General features: G+C 47.4%; 1 protein-coding gene across 9 annotated transcripts in view; it reads right to left on the bottom strand.

Moving 5' to 3' along the window:
- DEDD2 (death effector domain containing 2) overlaps positions 1-25354 on the bottom strand; it is a 140100-nt gene that overhangs the window by 41109 nt on the left and 73637 nt on the right. For 5 of the 9 annotated variants that reach the window (XR_003852595.1, XR_003852597.1, XR_003852598.1 and 2 more), the window contains exons 1-4: positions 11963-12119; positions 8243-8892; positions 7337-7447; positions 6990-7112 (exon numbers count right to left, since the gene is read on the bottom strand). Coding sequence is in view for 5 of the 9 variants with exons in the window: in XM_029576496.1 (XP_029432356.1) it covers positions 6990-7112; positions 7337-7447; positions 8243-8747 (739 nt within the window). In the remaining 4 variants the exon portion in view is untranslated. Of the gene's footprint in view, positions 1-6989; positions 7113-7336; positions 7448-8242; positions 8893-11705; positions 11844-11958; positions 12120-25354 lie in introns of those variants that run through there. The other 4 variants (XM_029576499.1, XM_029576501.1, XM_029576498.1 and 1 more) reach the window with 3 other exon arrangements.

Here is a 25354-nt window from a genome sequence, read left to right as displayed (position 1 = left end):
CCAAACCTCAAAGACCTTCCAAACCCGCACATAGGCGACCGATGTTGAAGCCTTACGCGCCTTGAGGAGTGTGTCCACCACGGGCATAGCGTAGCCTTTGTTCAGGAGCCCCCTCCTCTCAAAAGCCATGCCGCAAGACAGAAGGGTTCCACCTGCTCCAAAAATACTGGGCCCTGATGAAGAAGACGTGGAAGGTGCGCGAGTCGAAGTGGACCGTCCACCGACACGCCGAGCAGATCCGCGAACCATGGACGCCGCGGCCATTCCGGAGCCACCAAGATGACCTGACCGTAGTGCCGCTCCACCCTCCGTATCACCTTTCCCACCAGTGGCCAGGGGGGAAAGACATAAAGTAGAATCTGAGTGGGCCAGGGGAGAGCCAGAGCATTGACGCCTTCCGCGCCGCGCTCCCTTCTGCGGCTGAAGAAGCGAGGAGCTTTTGCGTTGGCGGCGGACGCCATGAGATCCATCGCCGGCGTCCCCCACCAGCGGGAGATGAGCGACATCGCCTCGTCGGAGAGAGACCACTCCCCCGGATCCAACACCTGACGACTCAGAAAGTCTGCTTGAATGTTGTCCACCCCGGCAATGTGGGACGCCGCCAGTTGATCCAGGAAACGCTCCGCCCACGCCATCAGGTGCGCGGCCTCCCACGCGACCAGGCGGCTCTTGGTGCCCCCTTGCCGGTTGATGTACGCCACCGTCGTCGCATTGTCTGATAGGACTCGAACCGCTCGACCCCTGATCAGAGGCAGGAACTGCACGAGGGCCAGACGAACCGCCCTGGTCTCCAGGCGGTTGATTGACCAGGTCGACTGATCCCTTGTCCACCGGCCCTGAGCCGAGCTCCTGAGACACACTACTCCCCAACCGGACAGGCTGGCATCGGTAGTGACCACTACCCAGTCCGGCGTTTCCAGGGAGCAGCCTTGAGCTAGGTTCCTGGGATCCAGCCACCACCTCAAGCTGGACCTGGCGGCCGGAGGAAGCGGGAGAATCGCCTGGTAGTCCTGAGAGACTGGTTTCCACCTCGAGAGCAAGGACATTTGTAGAGGCCGCAGGTGTGCAAAGACCCAGGGCACCAAGCTGATCGCGAACGCCATGGAACCCAGGACTTGGAGATAATCCCACGCCGTGTGTGTCTGAAGAGAAGCAAACCGGATGATTTGATCCCGCAGAGATTGAGCCTTGTCCGGACGCAGGAAGACCTTGCCCAGAGCCGTGTCGAAACGCGCTCCCAGGAAATGCAACTGTTGAGCTGGCCGCAGGTTGCTTTTGCTGAAGTTCACCACCCAGCAGAGGGACTGAAGGAAGGACACCACCCTGTCGACCGCCGCCCGTCCCTGCGACAGAGACTTCGCACGAATGAGCCAGTCGTCCAAGTAAGGGTGAACCAATATGCCCTCCTTCCGGAGCGCGGCCGCTACCACCACCATAATCTTGGTGAAGGTTCTGGGCGCGGTTGCCAGCCCGAAGGGCAGAGCCTGGAACTGAAAATGTTGTCCCAAGATTTTGAAGCGAAGGAATCTGTGATGGGCCGGGTGAATCGGAATATGCAGATAAGCTTCTGTGAGGTCGAGGGAAGCCAAGAACTCCCCTTGATGCACCGCCGCAATAACAGAGCGGAGTGTTTCCATGCGAAACTTGGAGACCCGGAGCACCTTGTTGATTTCCTTGAGGTCCAGTATGGGACGAAAGGATCCGTCCTTTTTGGGAACCACGAAGTAAATTGAATAATGCCCCGAGCCCACCTCTCCTAAGGGGACGGGCGAAATGGCTCCCAGGGTCAGCAGCCTGTCCAGCGTGTGTTGCACCCCCAGGCGCTTGAGACTTGATCCGCAGGGAGAGAAGATGAAGCGGTCCCTGGGAGCCCGAACAAAGTCCAACGCGTAACCGTCTCTTAGGATGTCGAGGACCCATTGGTCCGTGGTGATGTTGGTCCATTCCTCGCGAAACAAAGCGATGCGACCTCCAATCCGGGGCAGCGAGGAATGGACTGGCCTGGCATCATTGTGAAGGCTTGCCTGAGGCTCCCTGTGCCGAGGAGTCCCTGGCAGGTCTGCGACCCCGAAAGGGCCGCGTCCACGTTTGCGACCTGGTGGAAGGTGTCCTAGGGCCCTGCGGCCTGGAGCCTCGGTAACGCCTCTGGGCGCGGTAGCGATTCCTGGGAGTTCCAGAAGACGAACGAAAACCACTCTGCCGATCCTCAGGCAACCTGTGGACCGAATTTTCCCCCAGGGTCTTGATGATCTGATCGAGGTCTTCTCCAAAGAGAAACCTGCCCTTGAAGGGCAGAGCTCCCAGACTCGCCTTGGAGGAGGCGTCCGCTGCCCAGTTCCTGAGCCACAGGAGGCGCCTGGCAGAAACAGCCGAGGCCATGGTCCTTGCCAAGACCCTCAGCAGGTCGTGCAAAGTATCTGCCCCGTAAGCAATGACCGCCTCCAGACGGTCTGCCTGGGCTGCCTCCTCGGGCGGTAGCTGTTGAGAGGTGAGGAGCTGTTGAACCCATCGAAGCCCAGCTCTCTGAGTCAGAGAACCGCAGATAGCCACCCGGACCCCCAGCGCCGAGACTTCGAAGATCTTCTTGAGGGCGACCTCCAGCTTTCTATCCTGTATATCTCGCAGCGCGGTGCCTCCTGTGACCGGGATGGTAGTTCTCTTCGTGACGGCGGACACCGCTGAATCAACCTTGGGGACCTTAAGGAGGTCCAGGAAGTCCCCCGGAAGAGGATAGAGCTTGTCCATCGCCCTGCCGACCCGAAGGGACGCCTCCGGGTTATCCCACTCTCTCACCAGGAGATGGAGAAAAGAATCGTGAATGGGAAAGGTCTTCGCTATGGGGCGCAGGCCTGCCAAGACAGGGTCACCCTTGGAGGTAGCGGAGGCTACGGAAGGAGCCGGGGGTCCTGGTGGTTCAATGGGAGGGTCGAGGTCCAGTTCCTTGAGAACGTGAGGGATGAGATCCGCCAATTCCTCTTTGCGAAAGATGCGAAGGACCCGCGGATCATCGCATTCCAGGTGCGCTGTTACGCACCTTGTGCCAAAGGATCGCCCCCCGGATCCGGCGAGGGCGACGGGCCCCCTAGGAAAAGCGGTATACTCAGGGGCCCCCTGGCGCCGCCCCCTACGGTCCCCGGTACCGATGTCGTAGCGCCCGAGGGCCTGGGGGCCTTGGCGGGGGGAGGAGAGAGAACTGCCCCCCCCTGAGGACTCAGGCTCTGTAAATAAGCCTGGTGCATAAGTACCACGAAGTCCGCCGAAAAACTGAGCGGCCCCGCTGAGGGCGGGGGCATAGGGTCCCTGGAGGGTCCGGCCGAGGAAGGCAGAAGCCCCGAATCCGAGATCGGGGGCGCGGACGGCAAAAAATCATTAGACGGCTCCTCCGTGTCTGAGCCCACGCTGCCTTCTAACTCTAAGATGGCCGCCGCTCCCGCCAAGGACGGGGGCGGGGCTACTCCTCGAGGCCCGCGGCGCTCCGAGCGTGGCGGCGAAGTTGTCGGTGGGACGGCGCCCGCTTCCCCCCCGGGGGGGCACCGACCACATGGACCGTCCCTCGAGGCGCCGTGACCTGGACCGCCGCAGGACGGACAGCGAGCGTGTTGCATCGCGCGAGGCCCGAGTCAGACGCAGCACCTCGAGCACGCAGCGGCTGATGATCGCGGCGTGGGAGGAGCGGGCTCGCCGTGCCCTCAAACCACCACCCAAACACCCTCAACCCCGGGGGCGGCAGGGGAATGGGACCTCCTTGCCGCCTGCGGCCCCGGGGAATGAAACGTCGCAGGGCCGCGGGGGAGGTGAGTCGCCGCGAAAGAAAGGAGGGGAGAGGCTGGCCCCACCAGCATCCACCTCAGGCTGCGCCGAACCTGCGCTGAAAGAAAAGAAACACAAGCCCCAAACAACAAGCTTCCCCCAGCTTACCCCTGAAGACTACAAGGAGCGCGAGAGACAAACAAAGCAGGTAAGAGACAGTCCTGATGGCAGGATGAGCAGAGGGGCCAAGGGAACCGGTTTCCCTCTGGCAGGAACAAAGTTTCCTCCTTCTTTTTTTTTTTTTTTTTTTAACTAACTTGATCCATCAAACGAAAGAGAGAGAAAATAAGTATATGTATAGCGGAAAACCACTAAATAGGGGGAACCATGAGATCCCCTCCTCACATCTGCTGGAGTCAGAGAGATACTGAGGATCTAGGAGGGTGCACCAGCTTATATACCAGCACCCTCAAAACTTTATTCTGACTCCATCTGCTGGACGGGGGACATAACCCACCGTCTGGACTGATCCTGTACGTACAGGGAACAGGATTTTTGAAAGAAAGATTGATATTTTTACTTGGTTTGCAACAAGGATTAGAGTTACAGATATATTAGCTAGCAGACCAAAATAATGGGTAAATGGAAAGAATAAAATTCACATTGGAGGTAAAACATTCTTACTGTTTGTCCTTAAACCTACCAGCAGCTGTTTTGGAGGAGCATTTGACAATTATTTTTTTTGAACATCTGAAAAAGATTCTTCTTTAGAGCTCATTGCCTGCAAATTTTTGAAAGGAGGAGAGGTTTTCTTTAATGTAAGAGGTCATTATGGAGCTTGTCACCAGCGGTTTCTTGTGCCATTTCATGAAATGGGTGGAGCATTTGTACTTTCGAAATCATGAAGCGCACAAAGAAAGCCTCTTTTGGTACAGCAGGTATAGGCTGGTCTTTGAGGCAGCAAATATAGCTCAGTGACATTACGGTCAAAACCGGAAACACTTCTAATAAGAATGTTATTTGGAAGTGGGGAAGGAGAAGAAAGTGTTGTGTGGTAATTAAAGGCAACTGTTACCCCCAGAGGACTTCTGTTATAATGTAAGCAAGTCAATACCTGCAAAGGCTGACTAAAACTAAGAAATGAGGTGAAGGATCTGCACAGGTTTCAGCAGCGTTACAGAACACAGCCACAAAGTCAGGTGAGGTGGTGCTGCAGATGCAGTGCTCGACAAACTGAACAATGTAGTCAACTGTTCATTAGCATCTGCAAAAACTAGCTGTATTCAAGCTTTTGAGTGCCGAGTGTGTCATTTTTTGGGTTCAGCTGCTGCTTGAAATGGCTCAGCCTTAGAAAGCGGCAGCTTCAAAACCGAAAAAGGAAACCTCCTGCCAACTCAGTGCAATTTTAACACTGCATTCAGATTCAACACAGCCTGCAGCATGATTCAGCTTTTCAAGTCAATTTAGGAACCTTCAGCTCAGTATGTCCAGTCAACAAAACAGTTGAAAACCATTTCAAGATCTATTCAGAACACCTACTTAGGGATTGAAAAGCTGGTTAGAGTAGACCCTTAAAATCAAAAGTTGTTTCAGCTAAACCAGGACTGTGGGGCAATGAGAACAGCGCATTGTCATTTTATACCAAGCTGCTTGTAACGAGTGCATTTTTTCAGTGTTTAAAAACATACTGTAGCATATTGTGTTTTGCAGATGCCAGTGAGAAGCTGGGGAAATTGATGCCTCAAAGACAAGCATATAATGCTGAAACCTTCAGTCATCACTTAGTAAGACAGAGGAGTGCTGGGCTGTCAATCCAAGCTTTTCCTACACTTAGCCAAAAATCTTTCACTATTCTGAGATCAAGAGCAAAGAAGGAAACTGGATGAGAAGACAGACATGAAAGCAAGGGCTGCACCCATGCTACGCACTAAATATATTTTCTAAGCATCCAGATTGGCAAGACAAGGTTATTCTTCCCAAGAAAAACAAATCATTTCCCAAAGAGCCACTGTCCAAAGGCAAAGACTTCCCCCAAAGTAAGGTTATCTTCTTACACTTCCTCTCCCTATTCTGAGACTTGTTTGTACAAATAATAAAAATGATCTTTAACTGGAAACAAAGTATTTCTCTTACTTGCACAAACCTTTAACAGCAATGCTGGGAAAGATAAGAAAAAGTACTTAACCCTCAGATATATCTGGTGGAATCAATTTGCCAATGTGTCAGTGGCTCTCCATGGAAAAAAGTTTTGTTTTATTCTGTGTGGTACAAACAGTAATGAATCAGATGAAGCAGTGGTATCCAAAAATACATAACAGTGCTGGGATTTATTTTTAGTCTCACATATTGCCCATTCATAAATATTTAGAACCCTAAGAGTATCTGTGTACAGCAAAGACTCAAGGTCCTCAGCTGGACCCTCCTACATATCATGCTCTCTGTTTCATGTGTGTCAAGAAGCTCGATTTCTCTGAAAGTACCATGAAGCTGTGCATTTAAACATACATTACCTCCAGAAATATATCAAATTTTGATATGGCTTTAGTTAACAGCTAACGTCAGTCTCCTGGATGGATAGTTTAACCCACAGTTTTTGTTTCTAAGTCTGAAGGGACTGCTAGTCCCACTGTAATGAAAGAAAAAGTGACTTCAGTCATCCCAGTCCTCCAGGAGCATTATGCTCCAGACTGAGCCTTTGGGCAAAGCAACTCGCTCTGATAGAAGACAAATGATTTGCATTAATAGGTCTCACATAATAGATCTCCAGCTGATAGTCAAAAATAGAGTAATGTCTCTCTAATGTAACTGCATTCCCTGGATATACTTATTTTAGAATGTCTTATTTGCAAGCCTCATACCTTGCAGGGTGAGAACATAAAGCAGGATAAGTGTATCATCCCCATTTCTTGTATTAGGAGCAAAAATCCCAAATATCAAAAATGCAAAGTTTCAAGGGCTTAACTCTATCCCAGAGATGTTGGTGTATCAAGATCACAAGCTTACAGTCAAGTGCCTTCACTGACTGGTGCTGGTTTGTATTAATGCACATAATGTATGCTTTGCTTTGGGGAGACAGAAGGGGGGTACATTACCTGCTAATAAAATTTAACTAGGTCAAGCAGACTGAACCAGTGTAATCTCTTGTGGCCTGTAGCAGGAAGCATAGCAGGTTTCGGAATATAAGTCTACAAAAGGAAGGCTGCAGTGTTCTTTCATGACTGAACTGTGAGGATACCTACCACAGGTCACCTTGCTGTGGCTCAGCTGCTCTTGCTTGGGAGGATCCATATTTCTACTCCCTCTCTTTTTGCTACGGCTTGCCCTCCCACGGGTCACACGCTTCCTCTTGTTGGAGCTGGAGCCTGTGAACAAGATCACTCAAATTAAAGTGGCAGCAGCAGCATGCGGAAACAAAAGGTTAGTAGGAGCAGAAGTGCCATGCCGTGCCCCAAGAGTGGTGCTGTGAGCATTTGCTCATACTGGTTCTTCTCACACACGTCCAGCTCTACACTATTCAATTTTACTTGCACCTCATTACAAACTGAAGAGAACTATGAATACTCATCAGTTAAGAAATAAATATTACCTGTTTCCCAATTCTCTTCCCTGGTTTCTGTTGCCGAGGAAGACAAACAGCTGTCCATCTGCTTTTCTGTATACAACACAGAGGGACCATAGGTGTACCTCTCTGGGGAAACTAAAAAACAAAGCAAAGTGAACCAACATGAGAATATCCCATGACACTAGCAGAGTGTCAGATAATCATGTTATAATGCTAGAGTTAATCTCTAGAGGTTGACTTCAAGCCCCTACTCTCTGTTTATACCTCTCTACCTTGGTTTCTCCCACTCTTCATTTCCTATTCCCAGTTGCTCGCCCTTGTTATAATGTAACTTTTACTTTCTTCTCCCACCCTGTTTCCTCTATTTGAGGTTTTGACTTGTTATTGTTAATGAGCTATTGTTCTATGTAAACCGAGTTGATTTGATCTGTTTCAAGAAAGTCGGTATATAAAAACCCCTAAATAAATAAATAAATGTTAAATCCTATTCTCAAATACTTATGGGCAGTGGTCATTATCAAACAAATCTTCTGAAAATATTCAAAATATTAAAATAAAAAAATCCACTAGTATCTAATCTCTCCTCACTTGCTTGCTATCTTCCTTGTTATGCACATCTTTAAAGAGCCTTGTCATGCACTAACATCTTTAAAGGATCAACAAAAGAGGTATCACAATAGGGGCTCCTGTTATTCACCAAAACAAACACTTTTTCATTGTGTCACTACACAACTGGTCAACCAAAATCATTTGACAAAGAGCATAATATACAGCTTCAGTCTAGAGGGCATGGGATTTGATATGGCTTAAATTGCTCCCTTTCAATTTAACCTTGGAAGTAACATCTCAGAAGCCCAGAATACAGTCACATATCAGCACATTATAGGTGCCTTTCCCAAGAGACTCAATCTATGCACTTGGTTACACTACCTGTTCTTGGTCTCTTCTGTGACACATAGAGAAGCAGGTCATGCCTGGAAAGGATTCGCAGTAACTGCAGGAGATGTCGGAAATTAGTTTCATCACATTTGCCTCGTCTTTCAAGCTCAAACAGCAGCTCCACCCCATTTTTGGGTCTACAGATATAATTTGCATCTAAGCTCCGATCCTCCCAAGTATCCTGTCCCTGTCCTCCCTTCCAGTGATTTTGTCTTTGCCAGGCAGCAACTAGTTCTCCATGAACTCTGCTCTCTCTAAAAGACCTCTCTTCACTAATCAGCTCGTCATCTTCCTCAATCACCCAGAGAGAGGGGTCTAAGGGGTGTCTCCACTGATAGGTCTCATCCAACAGGAAGGACAACACCTCAATGTCATTCTCAGTTAACTGTGAACCAATCACATCAAACATCTGGTGAAGGGAGAACATCCCATAATATTCTAGGCACTCATCTTCCTCCCAGGACTGGATCAGCGCTGGCCTTCGCAGTCCAGCCATTGTTATTGAGTTCAATGAGATAAAGCCTGTAGAGTTGCTAAGAGTACAACAGCCAGCCAGTCAGTAGTCCGTGTGCCAAGAGACTGTAACAGTGATTCATGCACTCCTCCTGAACCAGTCACTGTAGAAACACCATGCACAGCTTCTGAAATACAAACAAAGATTCATGAGCACACAGGTATGAATATCTCAAATTATTACTGCTGCATAAGCAATACAACTTCTCAATGTAAAATAAAAGCAAATGATATTTGTGTTTATCTGGTACACCTTTTCCAATGCATTTATATTCTACACATGCCTCTCCTCTGAATTAAAATTCTAATTATCAGCCTTATACAGTCTCCCATAATTTGCCTTACACCCCTACCTAACCAAACCCTCAGGTCAGACATTGCCTTCTGAATGCACCAAAATGGAAAAAAGTGCCACAAGGAGTTCTCTCTTAACATTGCCAAACTGTAGGAAACTTACAATGTGTTAGAGAAAGGAAACATGAAGTATATACAAATATTGTGAAAGAACTACTACAGAGGGGGGGGGGTCACACGAAGATGAAAGGAGGTAGACTCAGGAGCAATCTAACGAAATATAGAAAGGGTGGTGGATACATGAACAGCCTCTCTGTTGCAGTGAAGGAGATGAGAACGTGTCAATTCAAGAAAGCTTAGGACAAGCACAAAGGATCTCTGAGAGAGAGGTAGGGATTCTAAAGCTAAGAAGGATGTGTGGATGGGTAGACTGAATAGACCATACAGTCTATCTGCTGTCATGTTCTAATGCTCTATGTGATATTAAGAGAAATCTGACATCAGGACATCAAAAAATTTACCACATAAGTAAACAGCACTGGAAAAGAAACTAATGAAACAATGTTAATGCAGTGGATTCAATTCAAGGCCTATGGGGAAAAATCTTTAGTGCTTGGGGTCCTATATTTCAATGGTAAGGGAAAGATAAAGAGATTCTGTGATGTGAATCGAATACATAATGATCAATAAGAGCAAAACTAATACCATTTATATCAACTTCCATTAATCACTCCTGACTCCATTACCCTACTGGCGAATATATATATTCCAGTTTCTGACAATGCCATTTTAGTGGGTACAAAAAAAATAATTATTTTCCTTCTGTTTGTAGATATACTGCACACATTTAATCAAACATCAACAATATATTCTATGGCTTTACAGACAGTAATATAAAATTCAATACCTCTGTCTTCCTGGGAAAAAAAACAACCTACCCTACTTCACCCCACAGTAGCACTTTTAAAAAAGTACCCAATAAACACAAATAAAACAAATACTAAGCTAATATTATTGTTCACATTCTTTCAATATATAGGCTACCAGTACCACACAGAATGAAAGCACAGCATCAGCAAAACAATTCAAGGCATGCCTTTTAAATACTGATATTAAAAAAAGGCACACCACCAAGCACTAATTTTTAGAAGTATTTTTAAACCTGTACCTATGCCAAAACCCTTAAACTGCTCAGATTTACAGAAGGTAGTATATTAAGATAGAAATTTTAAATAAAGTCCACTACTTGTACTATTACCATGTGACAATCTACTTAACCCCTGAATGGACAGGCAAAGCAAAGAAACCAAAGCAGAAAACAAGGCCCCAGGGATGAAGAAAGGTACATAGGGTGCCCCCAGAGCAGAACACCGGCCTGATCGCCACCTAGACCACCACACCAGCTGGGCCTACAAAGGAGAAGACATCAGGCCACATGAGGAAGAAAGCAGAAAGGGGTAGAATCCCATGGAGGAGGATCATGAAGAAGTTAAAAGGTCCAGGGGCAACTTAGCCCTGGAATCAGACTCAAGAAAGCAAACCCAGAGGCCTGGAAAAATACTGGACTTAGGACTGTCCAGAAATATAAGCCAGTACTTCCCCCAAGACTCTCAGGGCTGGGCCAGAGCCCCAATAAACTGACAGGAGAATGCTGCAATGCATCTCACATACTTTTACATTAAAGACACTTTTTCTCTCTAGGATTACACATTGCATTTGTTTAAATATTGCTCTGAAAATCCATGCACATGTAATACATAACTTTGTTTCAAACAGATAACATGGTTCAGGAGAGAGTCACATTTAATACTCATCTAACCAGTTCAAGCTATTAACATACCACCTCTACAGCTTACTGGCATTTACAAATAAATAATAAGCTAAATTGCTATGTTAGCTCAAGGAAGGCAAAGGAGGGAAACAGGAACTGCTCCTACCATTAGTCACTCCTTTCTGCCAAGTCAGCTAAGGGTTGCCAAATCTAGAATCAGTCCCCTTTATGAATCAGCAGAGATGGAGATATTTTTGACCCTGATAATCAGTTGTTATTAAAGGAAGACAAATGTTTATTCCCCTGAACTGTGATTGAAAATCCTGATTACTTCTGAATAGATGCCAGTCAATGTTATTTGTTCACCATTTCGTTTCAATTAAACAGAACACAATCATTTATGGGGTACTCTCATCACAAAGTAATCATCTGCAATACCACTATTATCTTGCAGACATCCTTCATCGTTCCAGCTCTGCACCCCCCAACTTCTTAAGCAACTATTCTAACGATCAATCAGTATTTTGATGACCTACTTAGAATCCCGACTTCACATTATATACCTAGCCCTTGGGTAGTGATATCGCCAACTTCATCCTGCGTTCCTTTATTGTAGCTAGCTCACTTACTAAGATCCCGATGCCAACTCCCCTGACGCAGCAGAGTTAAGGTTGCCAGCTAAGCTCCATGCTATAAAGGCCATGTATAGCCTTAAATGATCCACAAAAAAAAACAAACCATACAAAAGGGGGGGGGGGGGGGAAAGAGAGAGAGGAGCCCAACACCAGAACTGGCTCAGCCTTCCTTTATGACACGGACACTAGTATAGAACCTCGTTTTTATTCTAAATTCATCGTCTGCCAAAATGCTTTGTACCTTGTCACGATATACAGTGCCATCCTTATATAATCCTAGGCAAATATAGCCATAGCTGCCCGTGAGAGGGAGAACCTGCCTCGCTCCAACCCTATAGCGAAATCAAGCTGACTACTAACAACACTAATAAGACTTCTATACACTCTCCGAAATTTCAGTTATTAACGCGCCATAGTTATTGTACTGTGACCACTCTCCCACCCGGCTTGGGTTACAATAGTTGCCTCTCCAGCGGTATAGTGGTGAAACATACCCACCCCAATCCTGTCAATAAGAAACTTCTAGAGCACCGCGCTGAAAGCTGGTATTAACGGCTGATTCTTCTCAGCAGTCACAATTCCCATCCTTCTCGCTTGAGCTTCTGGTAGCTTCTATACCGAGCCCGCGCATGCGCGAATCACCACCCGTCGCACCGCGCCCGCACGCGCCTCCTCCATCAGTGAAACGTCACAGTGGCACGAGTCGCTGTCACTCCGCAGTGCATGTACGCTGTCCTTGCTTTGTCGGCATAGACCAAAGGTGTAGCTAGTGGGCGCCTGCGCAATGTAAGAAAAGCTTTCACGCGAGCGATGGTCACGTTGTACACCTCCCTGTCTGCTTCGGAGCCGCGTGACGGGTGGACTGTTAGGGCTTACTAGGCCGGCGCCGCGCCTTGGTGGGTTTGACTTCGGGGGTGATTACAGGCTGGTGGCTGCGGTTGTTATGGAGTTAGGAATTGTTTGTTTTACAGTCGCCTGTGCTAAGGTCCTGAGCTGAGATGGACGCGCACACTCCACATTGTGGAGTAGGGCCCTGAGGAAGATTATTGTGAGAAGGCCATCCATGTCCACCCATAACAATCATCCTTTAGGAAAAGGAGCCTAGAGATTATGTATTTTTTTTATTTATATTCCACTTTGCACACACTTGAAAGCAGTTACATTTAGAGAGTGTAGGTAGCTCCCTCTCCACTGAAGGCTCCTAATTAATAGGTTGAGGCGGTAATCTACTTTTCAACGCCCAGCTTAATTTTTTTTAAATTCTAGATGCAGTAGGCTAATACTATGCTAATGCATCAGGAGTTTAAAAAAAGTGCATTCTGTAAAGAAACCAGAAAGATTTAAAAAAAAAAGTGGACTTTCTATGTAAAATCTGCATTTAAGACTGGTCTAACTCGGGAAAGGGAAGGGGGGTGGGTGCATTCCTGACAGGGCACTGCACCTTACTTGGATAAACGCTAATTTAGCGAGCAGCAGTGACCCAGATACGGTAGTAGGCATACTGAAACAGATGGTGCACGGGTACAAGCTCAGCGCATACTTATATGCACAACCGTCGTTGACCTTGCGGAACACAAACAGGTCGATACAGAAAGAAAAGTAGAGCTGATGCTCTGTGTTGAGTGCCCACTGACCCGATGCCCGCCCAGCCACCTCTCCTGGCCCCGTGCTTCAGTATTTAAATGAGGGGGTCACACTCGTAAAGAAACACTATGGACAATAGTGCGTGCCTAGTGCCTCCTCATTAGTAGGAGAGGTAGCTGTCGGAGGTCCAGACAACCGACACTCAATTTTACTGGCATCGGTTTCCAAACCCCCTGCCAGCCATGGGGTAAGAAAATGGACATTGTTAAAATTGAGCAGCTGTTTTGCAAACCAGTGGGCAGATTTATTTTTTTTACGTTAGTGCAAAATTTCCTTTTTTGTCAAAATACTTTTTATTTTTAACAAGGAAAGCAGTATAGATTAGGTACCCAACATCCAACCTGGGCCACACAGTACTTTGTCAAACCAGTACATCAATAAAAGCATAACAAACATAAAAATCCCACTATACTGCCAATCCCTGATTTTCAGTTTTCCACCAAGAAGTTCTCCCCACCCCGCCACCGCCGCCACCACCTACTCTAACACCACAAGCATGCCTCCTTCAATTAATTTTAGTTAATTGTAAACCAGCGTGACGTGTCCTTCAAATGTCGTATATTAAAAGTTCATAAATAAAATAAATTCAACCACCAGTCACACCCTGACCCCCCCCTTCCCCACCCCTACCCCCTCCTTTAGGGACCAGTTCAGCGTGTAACCGTTGAGTCGCAGTCCATCTTGTAAAGCCTTAGGGAAGGTACTGAAACAAGTAGCCCAGCAGGCACAATATATTTTGTCCGGCTGCCTCTTGCCAGCCAAAAAGTCCAATCTTTCCAGTTGCGCGAGTGAAGCCATTCTGCCAAACCAGGCAGCGACCGAGGGTACCACCGCTAGCTCCAGCCACTCAGCCAGGACAGTTCAACAGGCCATCATAATAGCCACACGCTCAAATTTAGCCTTCGAGCGGCCACCGGGAAGAAGTCTGAGGGAAACGCCGGTTAGTAACACTGGACCTGTGGCGCTGAGGGATACTCCAGTACATGTACTTACCACCGCCAGAACAGCCACCTAAAAAGGCTGGAGTAACTTATAGGCGAATAGCTGGTGGAGCAGTGTGCCATCCGCTGTACCGCAGTTGATGCATAAAGGTGGCGGAGCCAGCTACCGTTTAAACCTGCGAGCATCATAGTAAACACAGTGCAGGATTTTAAATTGTACGTCCTGGAGGCCAAGATCAGGTAAGAACATAAGAAAATGCCATACTGGGTCAGACCAAGGGTCCATCAAGCCCAGCATCCTGTTTCCAACAGTGGCCAATCCAGGCCATAAGAACCTGGCAAGTACCCAAAAACTAAGTCTATTCCATGTAACCATTGCTAATGGCAGTGGCTATTCTCTAAGTGAACTTAATAGCAGGTAATGGACTTCTCCTCCAAGAACTTATCCAATCCTTTTTTAAACACAGCTATACTAACTGCACGAACCACATTCTCTGGCAACAAATTCCAGAGTTTAATTGTGCGTTGAGTAAAAAAGAACTTTCTCCGATTAGTTTTAAATGTGCCCCATGCTAACTTCATGGAGTGTCCCCTAGTCTTTCTACTATCCGAAAGAGTAAATAACCGATTCACATCTACCCGTTCTAGACCTCTCATGATTTTAAACACCTCTATCATATCCCCCCTCAGTCGTCTCTTCTCCAAGCTGAAAAGTCCTAACCTCTTTAGTCTTTCCTCATAGGGGAGTTGTTCCATTCCCCTTATCATTTTGGTAGCGTTCTTCCATTGCAGTCTGGAGCTTGAAAAGTCTACCATCCAGTGCCTCCGTGACTCATGAGATTTTTTGCAGGGCTTCCTCTGTTAGAGAGGCCATCATGGGTGCTCCTGAGGGGGCCGCCGCGGCCATCTTGGCTGCATGCAAGCGATGTGGTCAGTGCTCCGATTTGCAGCGGGCGCCGGTTTTTCGCATTACCCGCTTGATTTCACCCAGTGGTGGTGGTCAGCGGCACTTCCAACAGCCAGCAACGGGTAGGAGTAGCTAAAGCAAACGGTGTAACAGTATATTTTTTTTAGATTCGTGGGAGCAGGGCTGCGGAGGTTTTTCTCCCCTGCTTCTGCCTCCTTCACGTCATCGCCAGAACCTCCGCAAAATTTTTAAATTATACATTCAAGAATTAACCTGAAGGAAAAAATTTACAATGACATTAATACTTAAACAATTACCTCACATTAATACCTTAATTAAGGAAAACAGACAATTTTAATGTCATAGTACACCCAAGTTCTCTATCTAGGGAGGACCCAATCCTAATGGGAGCACTGAGAGGAGAGGATCACCTTGCTGGTAGCTGAAAGGAATCAGTAAGTTTTTGCTTGGGACACTGTCTTTTTCAAACTTATTGGGGCAGAGTTAACTATTTGGGAATATTATTTAGTGTGTTTGTGCTTTTAATAGTAAGGCAGCAAATAAACAAGTTAGACTGTTTGTATTTTTAAATGGTCAGTCTGTAAGACAACTAGTAAGCAGAACTGAGTGTTTGTATTTAAAAAAAAAAAAAAAAAAAGTAGCCAGAAGCTAGAAATAAGCTAGGAGCAGTGTCTAAGTAAAAAGGTTGAAAAGTTCAGTTCAGTTACTCACCTTGGAAAGGTGTTGAGGTAGTGTGATTTGGTTTGTTTAGGTACCAACATTTGATAATCAAGAGAGCAGTGAGTCACTCTGGCTGACTAACTGAAGTTAAACTGTTTGGATTTCCCAACCCTTGCTCATCCCTTAATTTATAGGCAGGTGCCACTTTCACAAAAAACAAAACCAAACCAAACAACCCCCAAAAACTTTGAGAGTGATCAGTCCCTTGTAGGCCACTACCAGACATATAGTGAATTCACTAATACATTTAAAGGACGTTAATTATTTATTTATTTTATTTGAAACTTTTAATATACCGATGCTCAAGATAAATATCTTATAGTACCGGTTTACAGCATAACAGGGTATAACCAAACGAGTAGGAAGACACATTCCTTCTCCCATAGCAACCTAAAACTTAACTAGGAACTGAACAAAATTGAGATGAAGGCAGCAGCCCAGCAGCAAGAGGGGGGCTTCCCAGTCTTTTGCATCGAGTTTCACATGTATGATTTTTTACCCGCCGGTGAGAAGTTGTACATGTGCATGCGATGCAAAGAGCTCCTGGCTCTCAGAGAACGAGTCCGATCTCTGGAGGCTAGAGTGGCAGACCTGGAGGAGCTGAGGCAGACGGAGAGGAATATAGATGAGACCTTCAGGGACTTGTAGCCAAGTCCCAACTTAAGACTGGCAGCCCTGGTGCTGCCTTAGAGGAAGGTGGTCTCATGATTGGAGAGCATCAACTGGGTGCAGCAGGAAAGGATCCTGTAGCAAGGACCTGCTCTCCAGGTGATGCATTGTCCTTTCGCACCGAGGATATCTCCCCAAGGCCTACTGCCCAGGAGGGAAGGGTTAGGTCGGCCGTCATAGTTGGTGATTTGATTATTAGGAATGTAGATAGCTGGGTGGCAGGTGGGCGTGAGGATCGCCTAGTAACATGCCTACCTGGTGCGAAGGTGGCGGACCTCACACGTCACACCTAGATAGGATTTTAGACAGTGCTGGGGAGGAGCCGGCTGTCATGGTACACGTGGGCACCAACGACATAGGAAAATGTGGGAGGGAGGTTCTGGAAACCAAATTTAGGCTCTTAGGTAGAAAGCTTAAATCCAGAACCTCCAGGGTTGCATTCTCTGAAATGCTCCCTGTTCCACACGCGGGTCACCAGAGGCAGGCAGAGCTCCGGAGTCTCAATGCGTGGATGAGACGATGGTGCAAGGAAGAGGGATTCAGTTTTGTTAGGAACTGGGGAATCTTTTGGGGAAGGGGGATTCAGTTTTGTTAGGAACTGGGGAACCTTTTGGGGAAGGGGGGAGTCTCTTCCGAAGGGATGGGCTCCACCTTAACCAGGGTGGAAGCAGACTGCTGGCGCTAACCTTTAAAAAGGAGATAGAGCAGCTTTTAAACTAGAACAAAGGGGAAAGCAGACAGTCGCTCAGCAGTGCATGGTTCGGAGAGAGGTATCTTCAAAGGATACTAATGATGCATTAGAATTAGGACATCCCGACAGTGAGGTTCCAATAATAAGAAAAGTAGTCCAAGCGCCTGTAACTAAAAACTCACCTGAGCTAAAAAATTCTAATTTATCCCTATCAATTAAAAAGCAGAATGAAAATACAAACAAAAAACAAACTTTGAAATGTTTGTATGCTAATACCAGAAGTCTAAGAAGTAAGATGGGAGAATTAGAATGTATAGCAGTGAATGATGACAGACTCAATTGGCATCTCAGAGACATGGTGGAAGGAGGACAACCAATGGGACAGTGCTATATCGGGGTACAAATTATATCTCAATGACAGAGGAGCACCCGGGAGGCGGTGTGGTGCTTTATGTCCGGGATGGCATAGAGTCCAACAGGATAAACATCCTGCATGAGACTAAAAGCAAAATTGAATCTTTATGGGTAGAAATCCCTTGTCTGTCGGGGAAGACTATAGTGATAGGAGTATACTACCGTCCACCTGGTCAAGATGGTGAGACGGACAGTGAAATGCTAAGAGAAATTAGGGAAGCTAACCAAATTGGTAGTATGGTAATAATGGGAGACTTCAATTATCCAATATTGACTGGGTAAATGTATCATCGGGACCCGCTAGAGAGATAACTTTCCTGGATGGAATAAATGATAGCTTTATGGAGCAATTGGTTCAGGAACTGACGAGAGAGGGAGCAATTTTAGATCTAATTCTCAGTGGAGCAAAGGATTTGGTGAGAGAGGAGGAATAGCCTAGTGATTAGAGCAGTGGACTATGAACCAGGAGAACAGGGTTCAAGTCCTGCTGTCGCTCCTTGTGACCTTGGGCAAGTCACTTTACCCTCCATTGCCTCAAGTACAAAACTTAGATTGTAAGCCCTCTGGGGATAGGGAAATACCTACAGTACCTGAATGTAAACTGGTGTGATATCTTTTGATTGAGATCGAATGTCGGTATATAAAAATAATAAATAAATAAATAAAATAAACGGTGGTGGGGCCGCTTGGCAATAGTGATCATAATATGATCAAATTTGAATTAATGACTGGAAGAGGAACAGTATGCAAATCAACGGCTCTCGTTGATAAAATGAGAAAAATTGTTAGAAAAAAACTGAAAGGAGTAGCTACAAAAGTAAAAAGTGTGCAAGAGGCCTGGTCATTGTTAAAAAAATATCATTCTAGAAGCATAGTCCAAATGTATTCCACACATTAACAGGCCGATACATAAAGCGCAGCCGCAGTTACCCTGTTTCTAACCCGCTTTGTACGCACAATTTGGACGCGTATGTCTAACCCGCAATTCAGTATCCGGTTTTATGCGTCCTTACCGCTTCTTGAAATCGACGCGTATCCCCTTCCGCCCGCGGCATGTATATGATATGTTAATGATCGGATTAGCTATTCCCTCCGATACAGTAACATGCGCCCAGATTATCACCTTTTTAACCAGCTATTTTGCCACATCTTTAACCTGCAAATTTACCGCCTACCCTGACCCTGGCGATAGTGTGGTGAACTTAGCCGCCCAGTCCCAAACCAACCCAATCCACAGAAAAAAATGCTTCTCGCACAAGGGGGAAAAATTATTACAAAAAATAAAGCAAGGCGCAGGGCGAAAATCATTTCTGTATTATGCTCGGGCATCAGGAATTGCCAGCTTGACAAGCATCAGGCAAGCCCCAGTAGCCAGCGATCGGCGGCAGGGAGCGCAACAAAGCACCTGTGCGCGCAGCTCCGATTTTCTGCCTCCTTCGGATGGGCAAGAGAGAGACGAAATTTCACGGGCAAACTTTCCCCCAGCCCCCGCTCACCTGCCCTGGCCACACAAGCCCCCAGCAGCAGAAGGGCGTCCATGGGTGCCGGTCTCCCGTGCGGGCGCTCTGACAGCTCTGGAGCAGCTCCAGTCCTCTCTCCCCGCCTCCCGAGGCGCGCACCGCGGATCCCCTGCCTCCTGGGGGCAGCCGGCGGCAAGAGCAGCTTCAGCAGCCCGGGGCGGATCGGGCGCTCCCCATGCGAGGCGGCTTCCAACAGCCCCCGCCAGCAAAGGTGCATGAACGCACGCCTGTACGCCCAATTTGGGCGCTCAAGGCAGCAGGCGCATGAACGCACGCCGTGACCTCGGACGTGCAGCCAGGCGCTCAGGTCACGGTGTGTGTTCATGCGCCTGCTGCCTTGAGCGCCCAAATTGGGCGTACAGGCGCATGAACGCACGCCTGTACGCCCAATTTGGGCGCTCAAGGCAGCCCTTGGGTTAAGTGGCAACCCTACTCTATACAGTGAAAGGAACTAATAACCGGGTATGAAACAGCATCTTCCAGACTGTTGTGGATACGAGTCTCTAATGTTCCTTGTCAGTCAAATGGCTTCAAGACCATACATTTACTTTAGAGATGAGGCAGAAGGATTGTTTGCATGTGTGTGTGTGTTTGAGCCAGTTGTCTCCCCAGGATGAGATGTTCTTCTAGCTGCACATGCGCAAGTAAACTCCCCGGGGCTGTTCTTGCTGTGAGGAGCTGCCAGTTGTCTGAAACTCCTCAAACCATGCAGATTTCCCCTGCACTGATAGGTGCACTGCTTATTATCATTAAAAGATGTTTATAAGGGACCATTCCTCTTAGATAACTTCTGAGCTTAGAGATTTCCTCTTCCAGCCCCAGCATCAAAAAAGAGGAGCAACAAAAATTATTGATATGGCGGGAAGAGTACCCCTAAGACCATGCTGGGGCATTGGATCCGTGCTGATTCAGAGGGAAGAGTTTCTCCCTATCAAAATGCTGATTCAGGATGTCCAGCCGGGCGCTCAGGTCACGGCGTGCGTTCATGCATCTTCGCTGGTGGGAGCTGCTGGAAGCCGCCTAGCATGGGGAGCGCCCGATCCGCCCCGGGCTGCTGAAGCCGCTCTTGCCGCCAGCTGCCCCCGGGAGGCAGGGGAGCCACGGTGCGCGCCTTGGGAGGAGGCGCGCACTGTGGCTCCCCTGCCGGAGCTGTCAGTGCGCCCGCACGGGAGACCGGCACCCATGGACGCCCTTCTGCTGCTGCTGGGGGCTTGCGTGGCCACGGCCAGAGCAGGTTAGTGGGGGGCTGGGGGAAAGTTTGCCCGTGAAATTTCGTCTCTCTCTTGCCCGTCCAAAGGAGGCAGAAAATCGGAGCTGCGCGCACAGGTGCTTTGTTGCGCTCCCTGCCGCCGATCGCCAGCTGCTGGGGCTTGCTGCCACCGGCGCTTAAGGCAGCGGGGTCTGTAGGAGAACCATCCACTTTCCTGGTGGAATGACATTTGAAATGACATGACAGGTACCAGCGCACCCAGGATACTGTATAGGTGGCTGTATACCGTTCTATACAGTAAAATGGATTGCGCATGCCTACCGCTTCATGGACGCGCTTTGGACCCGGCTTGCATTTGCGTCTCATTTGAATACTGTATCGAGCGGTATGTGATCCAAACTGTGTGCGCGGCAAACGAGGGTGCACCCGGCACTGCTGCACTCTTTCTTACGCGTCCTTACTGTATCGGCCTGTAAGAAAGGTGGAAAGAAGGCAAAACGATTATCGGCATGGTTAAAAGGGGAGGTGAAAGAAGCTACTTTAGCCAAAAGATCTTCATTCAAAAATTGGAAGAAGGATCCAACAGAAGAAAATAGGATAATGCATAAACGTTGGCAAATTAAATGTAAGACATTGCTAAGACAGCTTAAGAGAGAATTCGAAAAGAAGTTGGCCATAGAGGCAAACACTCACAGTAAAAACTTTTTAAAATATATCCGAAGCAGAAAGCCTGTGAGGGAGTCAGCTGGACCGTTAGATGATCGAGGGGTTAAAGGGGCACTTAGAGAAGATAAAGCCATAGCGGAAAGATTAAATGATTTTTTTGCTTCGGTGTTTACTGAAGATGATGTTGGGGAGGAACCCGTACTGGAGAAGGTTTTCATGGGTAATGATTCAGATGGGCTGAATCAAATCACAGTGAACTTAGAAGATGTGGTAGACCTGATTGATAAACTGAAGAGTAGTAAATCACCTGCACCGGATGGTATACACCCCAGGGTTCTGAAGGAACTAAAAAATGAAATTTCAGACCTATTAGTAAAATCATCCATTGTACCTGAAGACTGGAGGATAGCAAATGTAACCCCAAGATTTAAAAAGGGCTCCAGGGGCGATCCGGGAAACTACAGACCGGTTAGCCTGACTTCAGTGCCAGGAAAAATAGTGGAAAGTGTTCTAAACATCAAAATCACAGAACATATAGAAAGACATGGTTTAATGGAACAAAGTCAGCATGGCTTTACCCAAGGCAAATCTTGCCTCACAAATCTCCTTCACTTTTTTGAAGGAGTTAATAAACATGTGGATAAAGGTGAACTGGTAGATGTAGTATACTTGGATTTTCAGAAGGCGTTTGACAAAGTTCCTCATGAGAGGCTTCTAGGAAAAGTAAAAAGTCATGGGATAGGTGGCGATGTCCTTTTGTGGATTGCAAACTGGCTAAAAAACAGGAAACCGCGAGTAGGATTAAATGGACAATTTTCTCAGTGGAAGGGAGTGGGCAGTGGAGTGCCTCGGGGATCTGTATTGGGATCCTTACTTTTCAATATATTTATAAATGATCTGGAGAGAAATACGACGAGTGAGATAATCAAATTTGCAGATGATACAAAATTGTTCAGAGTAGTTAAATCACAAGCAGATTGTGATAAATTGCAGGAAGACCTTGTGAGACTGGAAAATTGGGCATCAAAATGGCAGATGAAATTTAATGTGGATAAGTGCAAGGTGATGCATATAGGGAAAAATATGCCCATGCTATAGTTACACAATGTTAGGTTCCATATTAGGTGCTACAACTCAAGAAAGAGATCTAGGCGTCATAGTGGATAACACATTGAAATCGTCGGTTCAGTGTGCTGTGGCAGTCAAAAAAGCAAACAGAATGTTGGGAATTATTAGGAAGGGAATGGTGAATAAAACGGAAAATGTCATAATGCCTTTGTATCGCTCCATGGTGAGACCGCACCTTGAATACTGTGTACAATTCTGGTCACCGCATCTCAAAAAAGATATAATTGCGATGGAGAAGGTACAGAGAAGGGCTACCAAAATGATAAGGGGAATGGAACAGCTCCCCTATGAGGAAAGACTAAAGAGGTTAGGACTTTTCAGCTTGGAGAAGAGACAGCTGAGGGGGGATATGATAGAGGTGTTTAAAATCATGAGAGGTCTAGAACGGGTAGATGTGAATCGGTTATTTACTCTTTCGGATAATAGAAAGACTAGGGGGCACTCCATGAAGTTAGCATGTGGCACATTTAAAACTAATCGGAGAAAGTTCTTTTTTACTCAACGCACAATTAAACTCTTGAATTTGTTGCCAGAGGACGTGGTTAGTGCAGTTAGTATAGCTGTGTTTAAAAAAGGATTGGATAATTTCTTGGAGGAGAAGTCCATTACCTGCTATTAATTAAAGTTGACTTAGAAAATAGCCACTGCTATTACTAGCATCAGTAGCATGGGATAGACTTAGTTTTTGGGTACTTGCCAGGTTCTTATGGCCTGGATTGGCCACCGTTGGAAACAGGATGCTGGGCTTGATGGAGCCTTGTTCTGACCCAGTATGGCATGTTCTTATATATTCAAAGGTGAGAGTGTCTGCATGTCCTGACCCTCCGTGACTACTTGCTTCATAGATGGTAGATAGAAAACGTTTTTTTTTTTATCGGAGGTAACGTAGACTGGGGTAATTTTTGAGCCTCCAAGGCATACCTAGGCCACATGTCTTTTGCTGTTACTGTTGGGATTTTAAGAAAATGTACTAATCTTACATTTTTTCCCCTCATTTGATTATTAAGGTTTTCAATCTTCCTTAGTAAATATTGATTATCTTTTATTAAAAAATAATGCTGGTCATTTAAATTACCAATATTGGATTTTTAAGTATCCAGGGCACGAACGCTTTTTAGATTTTCTTCTTGCAAGACTTTAACCTGAGACTCAATTACCTCAACCTTCTTCAGCAATGGATTAAGCTGGGAAGTTAAATTTGTATTAAGAGTGAGGATAGCGTCCTATATAGTCTCTAGTGAAAAGACTTTAGATATTGCCTATGGTAAGACCTGAACTTCTGTTTCCTTTTCTTCGGAGACGTTCTTTACTTGATGCAGACCTCCCAGATTCTGTATTTCTCCTTCAGAAAGGATTCCCTCTGAGATGCCATGGAGCTTAGGTTCAGCAACTCGGTGTAGGGGTCCAGCCGTTGCTTGCTGGTCCTTGATATCCACATCTTCCTTAGGCGATGAGGTCAACTGCAAAATAGCTTTCCTGAACATACCCAGATCACTCCAGACAAGCTGGTTTTATTCATCCCTACCAGCAGATGGAGGTAGAGAACAAAAAAAACTTTGGGCACTGCTATATATACGAGAGTGCCACCTGCAGTCCCTCAGTATTTCTCTACCTCCAGCAGATAGTACCCTGCAGTACCATCCAGCAGATAACCCCGCAGTACTGACTGACTGGATATTTTAAGGAAAATTGCTCCCAGAAATGACAGGCTCCTGCAGAAGGGTCGTCCCTCGGGTTCAGCTGGGCGAACAGGGGGGTTGGATGCCCCTGGTCAGCTTCAGCCCGCGACCCCGGGACCACTGACAGCCAGTGGTCTGGTTCCCTCGGTGGGCCTGAAGCCCCTCTGCCTGCCCAGGACAGAGAAGTACCCTTACTTTTATTGTTGTGCTTTCCTGTGTGTCTGGGCCTTTAAATCTTTGTTGTAAAAAAAAAAAAAAAAAAAAGTCACCCACAGCTGCTTTTGCAACAGCAGCCACATGTGAGCAGGCTGTGCGGCCCAGCAGGCTGAAATCCTCAGCGAGAGCGTCAGGTGCAGGCCGGGCATTAAGTGGGCGGATCGGGGGATCATTCAGAGGAGGGTGGGTCCGGTCAAGGCAGATTCACTCCAGTGGGGGCTGTACTCCCGAATGAGCCGCGCGATTTTCAGTCGCGGCAGCGGCCTGTTCACCGCGCTTGCAGGAAATTCTTGGGGCAGTGCACCCTCTTCAGGGTTTGACAGCTGCCGCGTGGTGCCTCGCGATCTGGGCCGCATGGAAGCAGGCAAGCATAGGATTGCCTGTTTGGATTTTTATTTTGCTTTGCTTTATTTCTTGGTACTTGTTATGACAGAGAAGCAGCTCAGAGACCTGCAGGACCTGAATGACATCCTCTGCACGGAGTGTGCTAGAGGTGGGGGGGTCTGAAAGGCAAGCAAAGCCGTGGAGGCATTCGCGGACCGCAGCGGTGGGATCACAGGAGGGAGTTGCTATGGCCGCAGAAGCGGAGCTGGATTGGAGGGGGGGGGGCTTTGCCTCGGGGGGGTCCCCGCCGCTCCTGTCTCCCATGATTTAACCTGGGGAAAAAGCTCCAGATGTCTCAGGCCCTAGCAGCCCCAAGCGCTGTTTGGGGGCCCCGGGGGGGGCGCCCGAATTTGTACTTTTACTGCACGAGGCCTTCCTGGCTAGGCAGGCAGGCAGGCAAGTGCGGTGTTACAGAAGGCCCGACGGGTTTGGCAAAGCGGGGGAAGGTCCCCCCCCCCCCCTAAAGGTTCCGTGGGCTCGCAAACTTTGCCACCCGAGGGATGGCTAGCGCTATTGGAATCGGACAAGTCTAAGCAGGAGGATGAGGTCTCCTCAGAGGCCTATCAGGATGGGGACCCAATTGGGGGTCCCCCTCTGGACCCAGGGGACTCTAAAACTGAACAAGGGAACTTGGAGGGCCCAGAGGCTGAAGGCGATAATCTGCGGGTGATCCGGCTTTTCAGGAGAGAGGAGCTTCACCAGCTTATACCTCAGGTGTTAGAGGAGCTGGGATTAAGCTCACCCTGGAGGATTCAGATGCTGAAAGGGTTAATCTGTTTCTGGATGGCCTACGGAGACCCCCCAGCACTTTCCCGATTCCGAAGAAAATCCAGAAATTGATCAACCGAGAGTGGGAGTTGTCAGAGCGATGTCCAAGCTTTATCTGCTTCTGCAGCACCATCTGGATGTTCTCAAGGTCCTGAAGGTGGCTGCAGCAGTTTCGGCAGTCACTAAGACGACCACTATTCCAGTGGCTAGAGCTTCCGCTCTGAAGGATGTTCAGGATCGGAAGTTGGAAGTGAATCTCAAGCGAGCTTTTGAGATCCTGGGGCTTGGCCTGCAGGTGGCGGTATGTGCAAG

The sequence above is a fragment of the Rhinatrema bivittatum genome, chromosome 14, assembly GCF_901001135.1.
Source record: "Rhinatrema bivittatum chromosome 14, aRhiBiv1.1, whole genome shotgun sequence".
Classification (NCBI taxonomy): domain Eukaryota; kingdom Metazoa; phylum Chordata; class Amphibia; order Gymnophiona; family Rhinatrematidae; genus Rhinatrema; species Rhinatrema bivittatum.
Note: the sequence above shows the minus strand (reverse complement) of the source record. Positions and strands in the feature narration are given on the sequence as shown.